This window comes from Pollachius pollachius, assembly GCF_949987615.1.
Source record: "Pollachius pollachius genome assembly, chromosome: 5".
Classification (NCBI taxonomy): domain Eukaryota; kingdom Metazoa; phylum Chordata; class Actinopteri; order Gadiformes; family Gadidae; genus Pollachius; species Pollachius pollachius.
Window position 1 is genome coordinate 5,702,797 of NC_136938.1, and position 15,000 is coordinate 5,717,796.

The window sequence follows — 15,000 nt, forward strand, 5'->3', positions numbered from 1 at the left end:
AGGTGTGTGGGTTCACACCGAGTGTGCGATAAGGGCTGATTATGGTTCCACGTTCCCGCAACGCAAGGGGGTTACGGACCCCTTCACGTCCTTGCGGACCCTCCTTGCGGACCCTCCTTGCGTCCAACCTAAGGGTCCAACTTGCGGCTTCCAAAAATCGTAACCTTCCGTCGAGGCGGCGCAGCAGCAAGGGCTGTGATTGGTCCGCTTACTAAAACCCGACGCAGAACCATGAAGGTTGGCGACTGCGCAGCAGCGTCTGCGTGGTCATTGCGTTGCGCGAGCGTGGAACCATAATCAGTCCTTTAGTCCGGTGAAAGGCCTGACGTTAGAGCTCTTCTCTTTGACCTCTCCAGCCAAGCTTTGAAGAAAATCAAACAGCGTTGTAATGAAATTGAAGGTTAAATTGATCTGATATTTATTATATTATATTTTCTCTCCAAGTAGCCATAAATCATTTGGCACTTAGATGTCAAAGTCTTTTTTGAATCATCATGAGGGAAAACAACTTTGTTTAAACCTTATTTAAGGACGTATTCATTACTATTAATACATTCATATCAGTATCCAGGGAACAATGTAACCAATATTTTTGTCAACTTTGAAAAACGTGCACTTTATTGCAATGCTCATCACACGACCAGTATAGTTTATCCAACGTCTCAGTGGTACCAAAACCAAATCACCACATCCTCTGCAAGAGCTATTTTTCGGTGGAATAAAAAAAAGCCTTCCAGCCAAACATGAACACATTCCTGGGTTAATTTAATTAATTTTGAATGGAGGCGAAGTCCCCCAGTAAAAAGCAACAGCCCTGATTGCCGCACGCCTCTCCATCTTAATTGCGGTATTACGACGGGACCCTTGCATGCGGGGGCACTAGAAAGTCCTCTAGCTGATGGAGGCCGCGGCCCCACCATCGCCATGCCGACCCCAGCCCTCTCCATCCCGTCCCTCCTCCGCTGCAGAGGAACATAAACCCCATTAACGCCTTTTATTTGTTTGGAGTGGTCGTGAAAGGAGACATCCCCTAAGCGGTAAAGGACACCATAAACATGGTGATTAAAATAGGGTAGCGCCGTCAAAGTTGCAATGAGTCCGCCATTTTGTCATGCATACCCTCCCCCCCCCTTCCCCCCTCCCCTTAAAGGCTGTCTCCATTAGGAGCATTCATAAAAAAGACAGTGTTATTTCGTTATATTCCCGAAGCGTGCTCTGCCAGGGCTTGCCTGCGGCGTCCCGGGTAACTAGAAGCACATGGCTGATGGGGTTCCTCTACACAAACAGGCACAGACTCGCAGGCATTTTAACCCCTTTTGCCCGGGTTTTAATGTACCGTTACAACCTCCCACGGCCTTGCGCTATACCACCGTCATACACCAGAGACACCGCTTCTCTATGAACGCAAAGTTATTTATTTTTAAACTTCTCCTCGCCAAGTTGTGAACCGCGTCCTGGCGTTTTCGGACGTTCCGGGGACACGCCGGCACACAAAAACACATGCTTACACACTGGCACACACAGACACACACACACACACGTCGTCCGACGCACACACACACACACACACACACACACACACACACACACACACACACACACACAAGACAATCTCACACACTTTCACAATCACAAAAAAACCAAAAACTAACAAACACATGCACACACAAACGCACACACACGCACACCGTCCGACACACGCACACAAACAAACTTACAACCAAACGCACACAGACACACATACACACAAACAAGCAGCAACTCCCCAAACGGGCAGTGTGTGGCGGCCGCTGCGGCGAGCCCCCTCCCTGCGGCCTGGCCGGCAAGACAGGAAACCAGGGCAGCTGACAGAGGAGATGTAGTGCCCGCCGGTGGCTCCGCTGCCCTCTGTAAACAGTCCATCTGTAGTCCTCCCGCGCACACACACACACACACAAACACAGCCCCACCCCCTGCCACCACCATGACCACCCCCCCACCCCCCGACCTGCTCCCTGAAAAACGCTTAGCTTAGTGAAGGGCCCGCTAATTTGACCCATTGAATAGGGACCTCTTAAAATCCCCCCCCCCCCCACCCATCCATCCCCATCTCCCATCTACTGCCCCGCCTCCCCCCCCACCCTCTCTCACTCTGACAGTCTGTCTCTCTCTCTCTCCCACTCTCTCTCTCTCTCTTCCTCTCTCTCTCTCTCTCTCTCTCTTCCTCTCTCTCTCTTCCTCTCTCTCTCTCTCTCTCTCTCTCTCTCTCTCACACACTCTCACTCTCATGCTCACTCTCTCTCACTCTCTCTCTCTCTCTCTCTCTCTCTCTCTCTACCTCCTCCTCTACGCTATCCATTTAAAATATGACTCCCGTCTTGAGGGATGCTCTGGCCGGCCGGGGGCCAAACACATTAGTCTTAGTTGAGATACCGACCAGTACGTGAACCGCCTGATATATTTAAAGCCAATTAGCAAGGAGAGGGGCACTGTCTGCCAGAGACAGAGAGAGGGAGAGAGACAGAGATGAAGAGAGAGAGAGAGAGAGAGAGAGAGAGAGAGAGAGAGAGAGAGAGAGAGAGAGAGAGGGGGGCAGCAATATATATCAAGAGACGAAGAGAGAAAGAGAAAAAGAGGGGCAGTGAGAGAGAGAGAGAGAGAGAGAGAGAGAGGAACAGAGAGAGGCAGCAATATATATATATATATATATATATATATATATATATATATATATATATATATATATATATATATATATTAATAGAGAGAGAACTACAGGGAGAATTAGAGAGCTATATAAACGGAGAGATACAGAGAAATAAGAAGCTAGAGGAGAAACAGGGGCAGGCCTAGAGCAGGGGACTAGACCAGGAGGACTAGACCAGGAGGACTAGACCAGGAGGACTAGACCAGGAGGACTAGACCAGGTCTAGAGGAGGAGCAGGACCTCGGAGGTAGCCATGGTCGGCCCGTCCTTGGAAACACGAGAAAAAACAAAATGTTCTGTTTTGTTTTCTCCCTATCCCTATACGTCTGTGTACACACATGGCCCGCCTCCTCCCTCCACATGCATAAATGATGTCAAGTGTGATGATCAAAACCCGGTCCGGGGGCCCCTTGGGGCCCGAGGCGCTGCAGGGTCGCGGGGGCCCTGGTCTAGGACCCCCCCCGACTCAGATAATGAGCGGAGCGTATCGGGTCTCTGCATAGTGGCAGGGGAGGGGGGGTGACTCAAATAGCCGGGCTATCTTTTACGAAAAGGAAAAAAAACTCAACTATCAAGATCATGTTCGCACCCAGATAATAACGGTACTTAATTGGCCCGTGGTATTTTAAACTGCCCCGCATCGCCCGCAGTGGTCAGTGTTACCCGGGCTGAAGGATTCCCAGGGACAAGCACGGCCACCCAGATCCCAGCGCCTGATTAAAATAGAAGTGCTGTGTTGTTACGCCAGACACACACACACACACATGCACATGCATGGACACACACTGACACACACACACACACACACACATGCACACACACGCACATGCATGAACACACACTGACAAAAACACACACATGCACTCACATGCATCTGCACACACTGACAAGAACAAACAAACGCTCATAGGCACACACTGAGAAAAACACACACACGCACTCACATGCATGAACAGGCGCGCATGCGCACACACACACACACACACACACACACACACACACACACACATGCACATGCATGTACGCAAACACACACACAGTGACAGTGACACACATACGGCCATTGAGACCCAGCAACATCCTCTGCCCTGTGTGTGTGTGTGTGTGTGTGTGTGTGTGTGTGTGTGTGTGTGTGTGTGTGTGTGTGTGTGTGTGTGTGTGTGTGTGTGTGTGTGTGTGTGTGTGTGTGTGGGTGGGTGGGTGCAGGAGGGTCCATGCCTTTCTGTGTGTGTGTGTGTGTGCTGGCTCGTAGAGAATTTTTAATAACCTCTTTTGATTAGAATCCCCCTCCAGCGGCTTATTTAGGGCTGGATTTGGAGCGGGTTTAAAGGCCAGCGCCCTGCGGGGTGTGTGTGTGTGTGGGGGGGGGGGGGTGGGCTCCATTGCACTCCTCTGAATTCAGATGCGATGTCCTTGACACCCCACGCATTTCCCCGTCCCCGTTTTCCCCAACCCGGCCCGCAACAGATGAGAGGCAGGGCACTCTCACCGCGGGGGAGGGACTGGGGGGGAGGGTGACCAGTGATGGGAGGGGAGCCTATTGCAACCAGCTGTTAACCTGTGTCCCCCCCCCCCCCACACACCCACCCAGTTCACCCTTTCTTCTTCCTTTGTCTGCCTCCAGAGCCGGGCGAGGCAGGAGGACCCGGAGCAGGCCCGGCTGAAGCAGAAGGCTAAGGAGGTGAGCTGACGTCCACATCGTTACCCTTGACATTTGCCGAGGCGCGGATGGGGTGGATTAATATTTCATGAGCCATCTACATGTGCAATGCCATTTAAAGTCTGATTTAAAAATCATGAAAAAAAACGCTGAGGAATTATATCCCGCTGATTGGTGCCCCATGCACCGCATGGGGGTTTTAAGGGAAAGTCTGGAAGATTCGAGGTCCTGCTATTATTCTACATAGTTTCTGAAATTTCCTGCACAATTTAATACCGTTTTTTCATCGAGTGGTAATGCAGTTCTATAGTGTCCATTGTGCCCATCCTCTTTGATGTGTTTTTGCAACGTTTATTCCATATTTTCACTATCGTTTATAATTTTCTTATTATCATTAGCATTGTCTCTAATTGTCCCCGCAATGTGACATAGACAGACTAAGTTCATACGGAATATTATTGCACTAAAGGTAAAACTGTTGCAGTTGCAAAAACATCCGCGCAAAAACATCAAACTCTCCCGGGAATCGAGCCAAAATACAGCAGAAAGTTTGCGGATAGCTGGCAAAAAGTTAATCTTTTGGTAATGTCGTACATATATGAAAACAGACTTCAACTGCCAAAGAACAAGGATCTCAAATGTACGGCGCATATAGTCACTACTGAGAATAATAATATAAAACCAATATTTTGTTGTTTTCCCAACTCTGGGCTGTCAACAGAGACGGCGTGAGCTTCAGAAGGGTTCCTTCAACATGGAGTTTGCGCGCATTGTCTCTCTGTTGGTAGTATCAGCTTTGTGCTTTTGTCCTATGGTTCTTACGAGCGAGTGCTGTAGCGTTTGGATTCCCCACGGAGCCCAGGGAAAACACACCCTTGTTCTTTCAGCGGTGGGTTAATGCTGTTGACGCAAGCACAAATACTTCTGTCACAGATGAAGTTTCCGCGTTATTGCTTTTATTTTGTTTGCTCCTCCGGTAGAACAACAACTTTCTGTCTGGTGGTTCACTAGCCGCATCAAGGTTGGTGCTAAAACAGTCTGACTTGCTCACCTGTTGTTGTTTTTCCGCCAGAGATAGTCTAACTTTCTCCAATGCTTTTTTGCTTTTCCAACTTGACCGAGTGCAGCGCTAGAGAAGCTTCCGTCTCGTGCAGTGTAACACAGACACGGCAGCAACACACAAACGTCCCTCCATCACCTCCCGTTGACTACAACTATGGATCGTTTGGGCTCCTGATCGAGATCTTACAGAAGACACACAAGCATGCACGCACACACACACACACACACACACTGACAAACACACACACACACACACACACACACACACACACACACACACAGACTGACAAACACACACACTGACACACACACCCATGTGCACACACAAAAGCCCTGTTCAGGTCACCTGCACGCCCGAGACTTGAGGCTTGTGTTTCGGTCCCCAGCCCGCGAGTCTCTAATCTCCGGTCTCCCACCTTCTCCCCTTCCACCTCCGTGGCTCACAGATCTCTGCGGCACGACGCACAGCGCCCCAGCCCCCCCCCCCGCTAGATCTCAGCCATCCCAGAAGCCCTGCATATGCAAATGAGGCGGTGTAATAGGCAGGGAGATAGGTTTGGCCCCGGGGTGCGTGTGATCAAAGTGCATCTCCTCCCTGTTAAGTGGCGAGCAGCTCATCACCATGGATGCGGTCAGATTAGCGCCTCGCGGAGGGAGGCGTGGCGTGTGGGAACCCGCACGCACACTCTCTCATCTTCATCTGGGATGAAGAGGAGCGTTGGAGGCGTGGGCCTGAGTTTAAGGGTGGGTTTGTGTGTGCGCGTGTGTGTCTGAGTGACTGAGTGCGTGAGTGAGTGAGTGTGTGTGTGTGTGTGTGTGTTTGTGTGCGTGAGAGAGTGAGCGGGGGAGTGTGTGAGTGAGTATGTGCGCGCTACTGTGTGTGTGTCGTGAGTGCGTGAATGAGAGAGAGAATAAATGCACGAGTGAGTGTGTGTGTGTCTGAGCGTGTGTGCGTGTTTATTTGTGTGTGTCTCCGAGTATGTGTCAGAATTGTTACTTTATGTAAGATAAAGAGACGATTGAGTTCCCATGACCTCGTCCAAACAGCCCCCCCCTTCCTCCCTCCCCCTCCCCCACCCCTCCCTCCCTCCCTCCCCCCACCCCTCCCTCCCTCCCCCCTTCCACCCTCCCCCGCGCTCAGCGCTGGTCGTGTCGCTGTGCCCCCGCGTGCCTCCCCGGTTCCATCACCTGGCGGCTCAGGGCGACGGGGCTGGCTGCTTGTGTCAGTGCAGAGTCTGTCTGTGGCTCACACATCTGCAGCGCTCTCATCAGGATAATGAGCGCCGCTCCTCACGTAGGCGACGAAGAAGCACAGCCGGCCTCGCTCAGCGAAACACACCAACGCGGACACACGCAGGTGTGCGCACAGACAAACACACATACACGGGCGCACGCACACACACACACGCACGTGCACTTGCCTTGACGCACATGCACTGAATACACTCGCAACCATCCTCACACAGACACACACATTTTTACACTTGCAAACACCCCTAGACACATTGAGACAAACTTGCAAACACACACACGCACACACTGAAACACACACATAAATACATACACATACACCTCTTGACACATGGAGACACACACACACACACACACTAATGCACGCACATAAATGCATACACATACACCTCTTGACACATTGAGACAACCTTACAAACACAAACACACCCACACACACACCACACACACACCCACACACACACACACCCACATACCCACACACACACACACACACCCACACACACACACACACGCACGCACACACACTCTCATTCACAGCCACGATGCCACACACTCTAACGGAGGCAGCAGGGCTTGAAGTGAGCCTGCACATGAGCTGTGTGTGGAAGGCAGAGAGAGCCAAATGGTTTTTAAAGCGACCCATCGGTGATGAATGGAACCTAGTTAGATTAAATCTCTGAACACCTCCCATGGGGGCACTGTTCTAGTTATGTGATCACCGCTCACTCGCCCATTCGTTTCAGCACCTGTGACAGTATATGATTTTACGAAATTGCCGTGCACTTCAATTTTTACCGGCCCAAGTTGACTTATGTCGAATCAGGTGCCTCACACATCTGCAGCGACGCTCCCCGGGGTTTCACATTGGATACAGTCTCACACTGCTGTGATCCGGTCTCCGCTGCTCAGGACGCTTTCAGCTGTGAAATTGTCAGCGTTGCAATTCAGTTATATATCTAGGCACGTTTTACTCAAACGACTAATTAAGGAGTTTTTTTCTTTTCAACCGCGAACACATAGGCATGGGCTGCTATTTATTTTATTTAAGTGATGAAGTATCTGTTTTTCTCTATTTATATGGAAACAGTAATGATGAAGTCATTATAATTATTAATAAGGGGAGTATCAAGGCGCTGAAGAACCACATGCTTTTGTTTCATCCCCATGACCAGAGATTATCTGTATCAATTAGAATTGACCAGATTATCCTGGTTGGTTTTCTTGTCCACGCAGTTCTTGCATCGACTATATGATTAATGTGCACCTGTGCACACACAATCAATGGCTTCTGCTGAAAGCCATACTTACCAATTGTTATTTGAGATGCAGAAATATAAAATATTCAGAACTACTTTTCCACTTGTACTACTGCCTTATATATTCCAGGGTTCATTTAAATGCCGTTTCAGTGCATTCCCTTTTTGCAAGATTCTGACCCATTGGAAAAAAAATATATCGCATATGTTGCCAGTTATGTGCTGCGCTTGAGATGCAGAAATGGAATGAATTCAGAATTCAACAGCTGTTTGCCACTGCTTCATATACTCCACTTTTATTCAAGAGCATTTCATTTTCATACTTTCTAAACCATTATATTTCCAACACAATCATGTCAGAATGTAACCTAGTCGCTTATTTCTCATTATATAATTTGCCAGCTGTGAACTGCAGATTTCAGTTACGTAAATCAAACACAATCAGAAATATATCTACTGTTGTTTACCACTGCTGTACACAGTCCACATGTTGTTCAAAGGCATTTTATTTCTATTATTTGCCCGACCAGTTTGCAGTACATTTAACCGCCCGCCATGCGAGCCCTGCCCAGCGGAGGCAGGTCCAGCTGTGTTGTTCTCACCGCAGTCTGAACGGGGGGTCGGACCTCCTGAACGGGGGGTCGGAGCTCCTGGCCTTCAGGACGGAGCTCTTGCCACAGTGAGCACTGGGTTACATCACCGCATCGACAAGTGGTGGCGGTCGGGCGGGTGGGGAAGGGATTTCACACGCATTATAGGAACTCTGGCCACAACTCTCCCCTTGTAGCAGACACAGGAGAATTAAAGCCCAGTGGATCCACACCAGCGCTGGGGAGCTGTGAAGCTAACCAAAGCTAGCCAGCTAACAATGCTGCCTGTTGGCCTGATGGTTTATTCAGGCTTACTGCACACAACTTTAATACATTTAAAGTGGCCTACGCCAGGGCCGTGTGCAAACGAGACTCCCCATCACCTAGATCAGAGAGGAGTTCAACTGGTTGTCGGACTGTTGTCATTGTGATACACACAGTATTGGTAATGCAGCTCTGTAAAGCCATCACACGGTGGCGGCCGGCCAGGCTGTTAGTGGCTCTCAGCCTTTGGAGAGGAGCAGAGAGGACAGAGAGCCGTTCCTTTTATGCTTCCATTCACCACCGTTTGGCCCAAAGGTCACATGGGCTATTTCAGAAACGCCCCCAGTGAAAATCGATGGGCAAAAGCGAGAAGCCCAGTGCCTGTTTGTTGCTGTTGTTGTGGTGGTGGCTGGGTCTGTGTGCTTTGTCTGCACTACAGCACTGAGGCAGGGGGGCCGGGCAGCGCCAGATCACTGATGGAGGGGGGGGGGGAGAGAGAGAGAGAGAGAGAGAGAGAGAGAGAGAGAGAGAGAGAGAGAGAGGGAGAAGGAGAGATAAAGAGTGAAAGAGAAGAGAGAGAGAAGAGAGAGAGAGAGAGAAGGAGAGATAAAGAGTGAAAGAGAAGAGAGAGAGGAGAGAGAGAGAGATAGAGAGAGAGAGAGAGAGAAGTAGAGAGAGGTAAAGAGAAAAAGAAAAGGAGAGATAAAGATTGAGAGAGAAGAGAGAGAGAGGGAGAGAGAGAGAAGTAGAGAGAGGTAAAGAGAAAAAGAGAAGGAGAGATAAAGATTGAGAGAGAAGAGAGAGAGAGAGAAAGAGGGAGAGAGAGAGAGATAGAGAGAGGGAGAGAGAGAAGTAGAGAGAGGTAAAGAGAAAAAGAGAAGGAGAGATAAAGATTGAGAGAGAAGAGAGAGAGAGAGAGAGAGAGAGGGATATTGTTACAGAGAGATTTAGGGGGGGACACACCCATAGAGATGGAGGTCCGTATATTTGCAGTTGAAGAGTTGAGAGGGGACTGAAAAGAACTGAAGAGTGATGGAGGGACAACATATGATATAGAGAGAGAGAGGAAGAGAGAGAGAGGGGAGAGGCAGGGGGGGGGAGAGAAAGAGGGAGAGAGAGCGAGAGAGAGAGAGAGAGGGGGGGGGAAGTGGAAGGAGAGAGAGAGAGGGGGGGAAGGAGAGACAGGGGAGAGAGGGAGGAGGAGAGAGAGGTTGTGGGGGAGAGAGAGCAAAAGAGAGGGAGTCAGGTCGGTACAGATACATCACGGTGTCAGACACACAGACACACTGCGGCCACAGATTCATCATCACAGCCCGTCTGCAGGCGCAACCGGACACTGGAAACGAATGAACAAGGGACCAGCGGAGAGAAACACAGGGAGAGGAGGAGAGAAATCAGGAGCAGAGAGGAGACAAATTGAGCCCCTTGTACCGGGCAAAAGCCCTCTCCATTCTTTAGTAATCCCCGCAAACCGCTGTCGGGTCTTATTTCCCCCCCCGTAGACAGTCTACAGCACTGGGCCGTGCCAATCCTGGAAAGCAGGCAGGGCAAGCTCTGATATCATCCCAGAGAGGGAGAGCCGCACTAGAAGGGTCGGGTGGTGGAAGGAAGGGTTTTCGGTATCAATCCTGCATTAACATACAAAACATTGTCCATTGTGCACATCCTCTTGTCTGTTTTTTATTCCTTATTTTCATTTTTGTTGTTGTTCATAATGTCCTTAATTAAATTTCCATTGTTCATCATTATCTCTGCAATGTGACCTAGGCCGACTCAGTTCATATGTATATTTAATACAGAGTATTATAGAGCATCATTTAGCATGCATCCGTATGCATATTAGTTAAACCATACTTTGTTATTGTTATTATTATTATTGTGAAGGCATGACTGTAGGGATCTGCCTGTAATGCACTATGGTATCGTTTCGTAGCATTATATAATACATGGTGGATACATTTGTGTGTATCCGGGCCATAACTTTTGGAAATCTTAAATCTCTGGTGAGCCGATATCAATACATCCAAACTGTTGAGACTGAAGATCTTATGGAGCCAATGGCCCGCGCTTTCCACCCCAGCTCGCAGATCTGTCTCTCGCTGGCTGGAGAATCCAGGCCATTGATGTTCTGGGCCGTGGCTTCAGATTTAATTTGTTGAAACCCATAAATAATGTATGGTAAATGTGTTATTAAAAAAGCCCAATTATGCATCTCCTTTTTGCAGTGCACATAAAAAGATACAAAGACACAGTGGAGAGGGAGATTTTGCACTCGTGGTTTGAACAGGAAAATGTTGAAGGAGTATCACTTTTTCAATTATTTCTAATTGCGGCACCCGGTGACAACCTCGAAGACTAGCGAGTGACTGGACGTTGCCAGGGTAATTGTCGATGTTTAGCGAGTGTGTACGTTGTAGTTTTTTCCAGGTTTCTTAGCACAAACAACGTGGAGTTCTGGACAAGAACACAACAGCAGAGTAAACAAGAAGCGTCCTTTCATCTCCCCAAAAAACCATACTTGCTTTGCCCATGAGCAAAACATTTAACCCCTTAATGCTGAACTAAAGCTTTGGTGGCCAATTGTTTGTGGTTCACACTCCACCTTTGAATATCTAATTAGGCCTAAATTAGTGTTTTATTTGGATTGACTTTGAAACATTCCCCAAAACTAACATTGATACGTGGTTCTCTACTCCTCCCCATTCTCAACTATTCTCCTCTCCTAGCCTCTCCTCTCCTCTTTACTCCTCTCCTCTCCTCTATTCTCTTCTCCTCTTCAATCTTTTCCTGTCTTCTCCTCTCCTCCCCTATTCTGTCCTCTCCTCTCCAGTCTAATCCAGGTAAATCCTCTCTTCTCCTCTCCTCTCCTGTATTCTACTCTCCTCTTCTCTCTTCTCCTCTCCTCTCCTCTTCTGTCCTCTCCTCTCCAGTCTAATCCAGGTAAGTCCTCTACTCTCCTCTCCTCTACTCTCTTCTCCTCTCCTCTCCTCTCCTCTCCTCTACTCTCTTCTCCTCTCCTCTCCTGTCCTCTCCTCCCTACCCCTCATCTCCTCTCAAAAGTTACCCTGAATCCCAATGTCTCGCAGCAGTGCTCGTCCTTTCACTCAGAATAATTCCGAAAGAGTGTTGCAAAACGAAGAACTGTCCGATGGGAATCTCACAGATTTTTGTTAGAATAATTTTCCTCAAATATTTTTTTTCCTACGGCAATGCGAAGGATATATGTTTTTTGTTTTTTCTGCCCACGTTTGCGCACCAGTGCGTTCGGAGAAAGACTTGATCCGCCAACAGATTCTGCCCTCTCTCAACCCTCAGCCTCGCATGGCTCCAATTAAAGTCAGAGGGGATTGTGTTCTGAACCAAGTGGATCCCAAGAATCTGGAGCGATTTGAATGTCTGTGACATATGCACAACCACAGTCAAGTTTAGCATATTCCTCCCTCATTGTATACATTCTAAAAAAATCACACACACACACACACACACACACACACACACACACACACAAATACACAAACACACACACACACGCACACACACACGCGCACGCACACACACACACACACGGACACACACATTACCGCTGCACAATGTATCCAAGCCGTTTCCCTTTGGCGCAGCCGGGGTCGGAATACGGGCCTAAATGTACACACATGTTCCATGATTGCCCCGGCATCCTCCACAAGCGACCGGGTCACGGTGGAGGCCGCGGCCCGCCCACGGCGAGCGCCCCGGCCCCGCACCGGCCCGCGCTTCTCCGACGCCTGGGTAGGTCTCCGGTGGGTCGGAGGACAACGAAGCGTTAGCCCGTTAGCCCTTTATTAGCCCAGTTATAGCGCCGAGTTCACAGGCTGCCGTCTCCTCTGCCCCTCCGCAACACTGCGCTTCTCAAAGGGCCGCCTGGCCCGAGGGCACGCGCCCGCCGGTGAGAACACGGGCCTCCCGCTCTCTCCTTCGCCAGTGCCTTTCAAAGAGAATTCCTGCTGCTTTGTGGGTCCCGGCTTAGAGGAGTTCTGCTCTCCGCCCCGGGGGCCGTTGAAGCTCACAGACACAACCGTTCTGCAGCCAGAGAGAGAGCAGGTTTTAGTGGTGGGTTTGTGTTTTTGTGTGTCTTTATCGTGGCCAACACACATGCATTGTTGAGAACAGGGTTGGGTTCAGTCTTGAGAAGGGAAAGTTGACAGTGGTTGTTTGAGGGTTTGAGGTTTGCGTCATCGTGAACGTCGTCACGCACAAGTTTTGTTCCCTTCTCTCTTTTTTTGGAGCGGTTCTTAACGTCACTTGAGTCCACTATCGCACGGCTACAAGGACACATCCTCGGATCCTCTGCAGGCTACTTAATAGCTTGCTCTAGACCTATTTAGTATTTGTTGCTTTGTTTTCAGTAGTTTCCACTCACCTCCCCCCCCCCTACTTCTCCTCAAGACATATAACACGAAAAAACAAAGTACCTTTGGTGTTCCTGTGTGTTTTTGAATATAACAAAGTGCTGTAATGAGGGGGGAAAACAACTATAAAACAAGGGGGGAGATTTGTTCCGCGGTGCCGGGAGGGAGACAGCGGCCTTGTCTTCTCGCTGAGCGCGCCTCTAGGACCACTCTTCCCTTCTTGGGACTTCTTCTAGCGACGGGGGAATTGGGGACGCCAGAGCGATGCTCTTGGCTAAGAGCCAGCCTGCTTCTTCTTCGCCTCGGATGGGAGAGAGGAGGAAGAGGAGGAGGAGGAGGAGGAGGAGGGAGGAGAAGGAGGAGGAGGCAGGACACATTTCAATTAGGCAACAAACACCGCACGGAAACGAGTGTTAATAATTTATATAATAGAATGAACAGAATTAGAAATACCTTCACTCTTACCGCTCACCTTAAATGACGGACCACCTGCCAAAAACCCACCTTAAACCTCTCCGCCGTGAAGCCTTCTCTCTGCCTCCCTCTCGCTCACTCCTTTTGTTAATCTATATAGACATATCTATATTAATCCATCTATATTTTTAGATGTCATTGGTGTGTAATTCATGCGGGAAGGGGTGCTATCCTAGGGTCTTTGTGAGGTGATGCTAACCGTGCCAGCGCGGCCACGTGTTTCCATTAGATTGTCATGTTGGCTAATTAGAGAGCGGCAGCATGATTCACCTTGTTAATTAGGAGGACTTGCACACCATCGGCCCCGGGGCGCTGCAGGGGGAAGAGAGGAGCCCAGCCACAGACACCGCTACCCAGCCGCTGCCTGTGAAGAATCTCCCCTCTCATCTACCTTTCCTCCGCACGCCTTTGTTTTTTTTTTTTCTTTCTTTTTCATTCTTTTCTTTCCGTCTTTTCCTTTTCTTTGGATTCGCAGATGAATAAATCATCGGGATCATCCGCTCTCTCTCCCTCTGTCTCGGTCCCACTCTCTCTCTCTCTGAGTGTGAATATCTGAGTTCACATCTTTCCCTGGATGCAAATGAGATGTGATCAATAGTGGGTGAAGAGCGGCAAATCCAACCATTAAAAGAGAGAGAGAGACCAGGGGAGAGAGGGGAAGAGAGAGAGACCAGGGGAGAAAGGGGAAGAGAGAGAGAGAGAGAGAGAGACGCGGCACCCCTGCACGGAGGGAGACGCAGTGACAGAGAACACTTAAAGTTGGATATTTCCCCTTAGATAAGCAGTATTTTTAATGAACAGCCTTCTCTCGACGTCGCTCCCACATCATTCCCTCTGAATTTGCTTAACACTTATTCCTCGCTACTTCCTTCAACTTCTCCCCACTCTTTGGGGTGAAAAACGAATTTTGCAAATGTTACATAAGTAGAATGCTAGTTCTGTCATCATCATCTTATCACACCTATGTTTTATTTTTGCTGTGTGTCTGCAAATGAGGGTAGACCGCGGGCTGCGATGGGGATCATAAGGGCCTCAGCTTCAGGGGGGCCTAACAGCCCTTAATAATTGGTCCAGGCCCCTCAAAGCACTTCTGACATACTGTGCTTCAGAGAAAATGGAAGCGACTCAAGTCCATAGATGCACGGGCAGATTTGAATGAATCTCCATAGATAATATGATATTTTAGCCTAGAGAATTAATGGCGAAGATGTCTGCTGACAAGGTTGCTAGAGAACGGACGCTTTGAAGAATCTGTCCTGTTTAAATGTTTTAATGACAGCCCATGTTTCATAAAAAATATATATTTATGTTGATATTTATATTAATATATAATGAAGGAATACATCTGAAGAAAAGCTGTCAGGAC

General features: G+C 49.0%; 1 protein-coding gene across 1 annotated transcript in view; it reads left to right on the plus strand.

Annotated features, from left to right (window-relative positions):
* The window catches only part of LOC307075770 (transcription initiation factor TFIID subunit 4B), a gene marked incomplete at both ends in the record, with an annotated part of 55,033 nt that overhangs the window by 33,440 nt on the left and 6,593 nt on the right, over positions 1 to 15,000 (plus strand). The window contains 1 exon segment of the mRNA XM_079736465.1: positions 4,311 to 4,367. Coding sequence (XP_079592591.1) covers positions 4,311 to 4,367 — 57 coding nt within the window.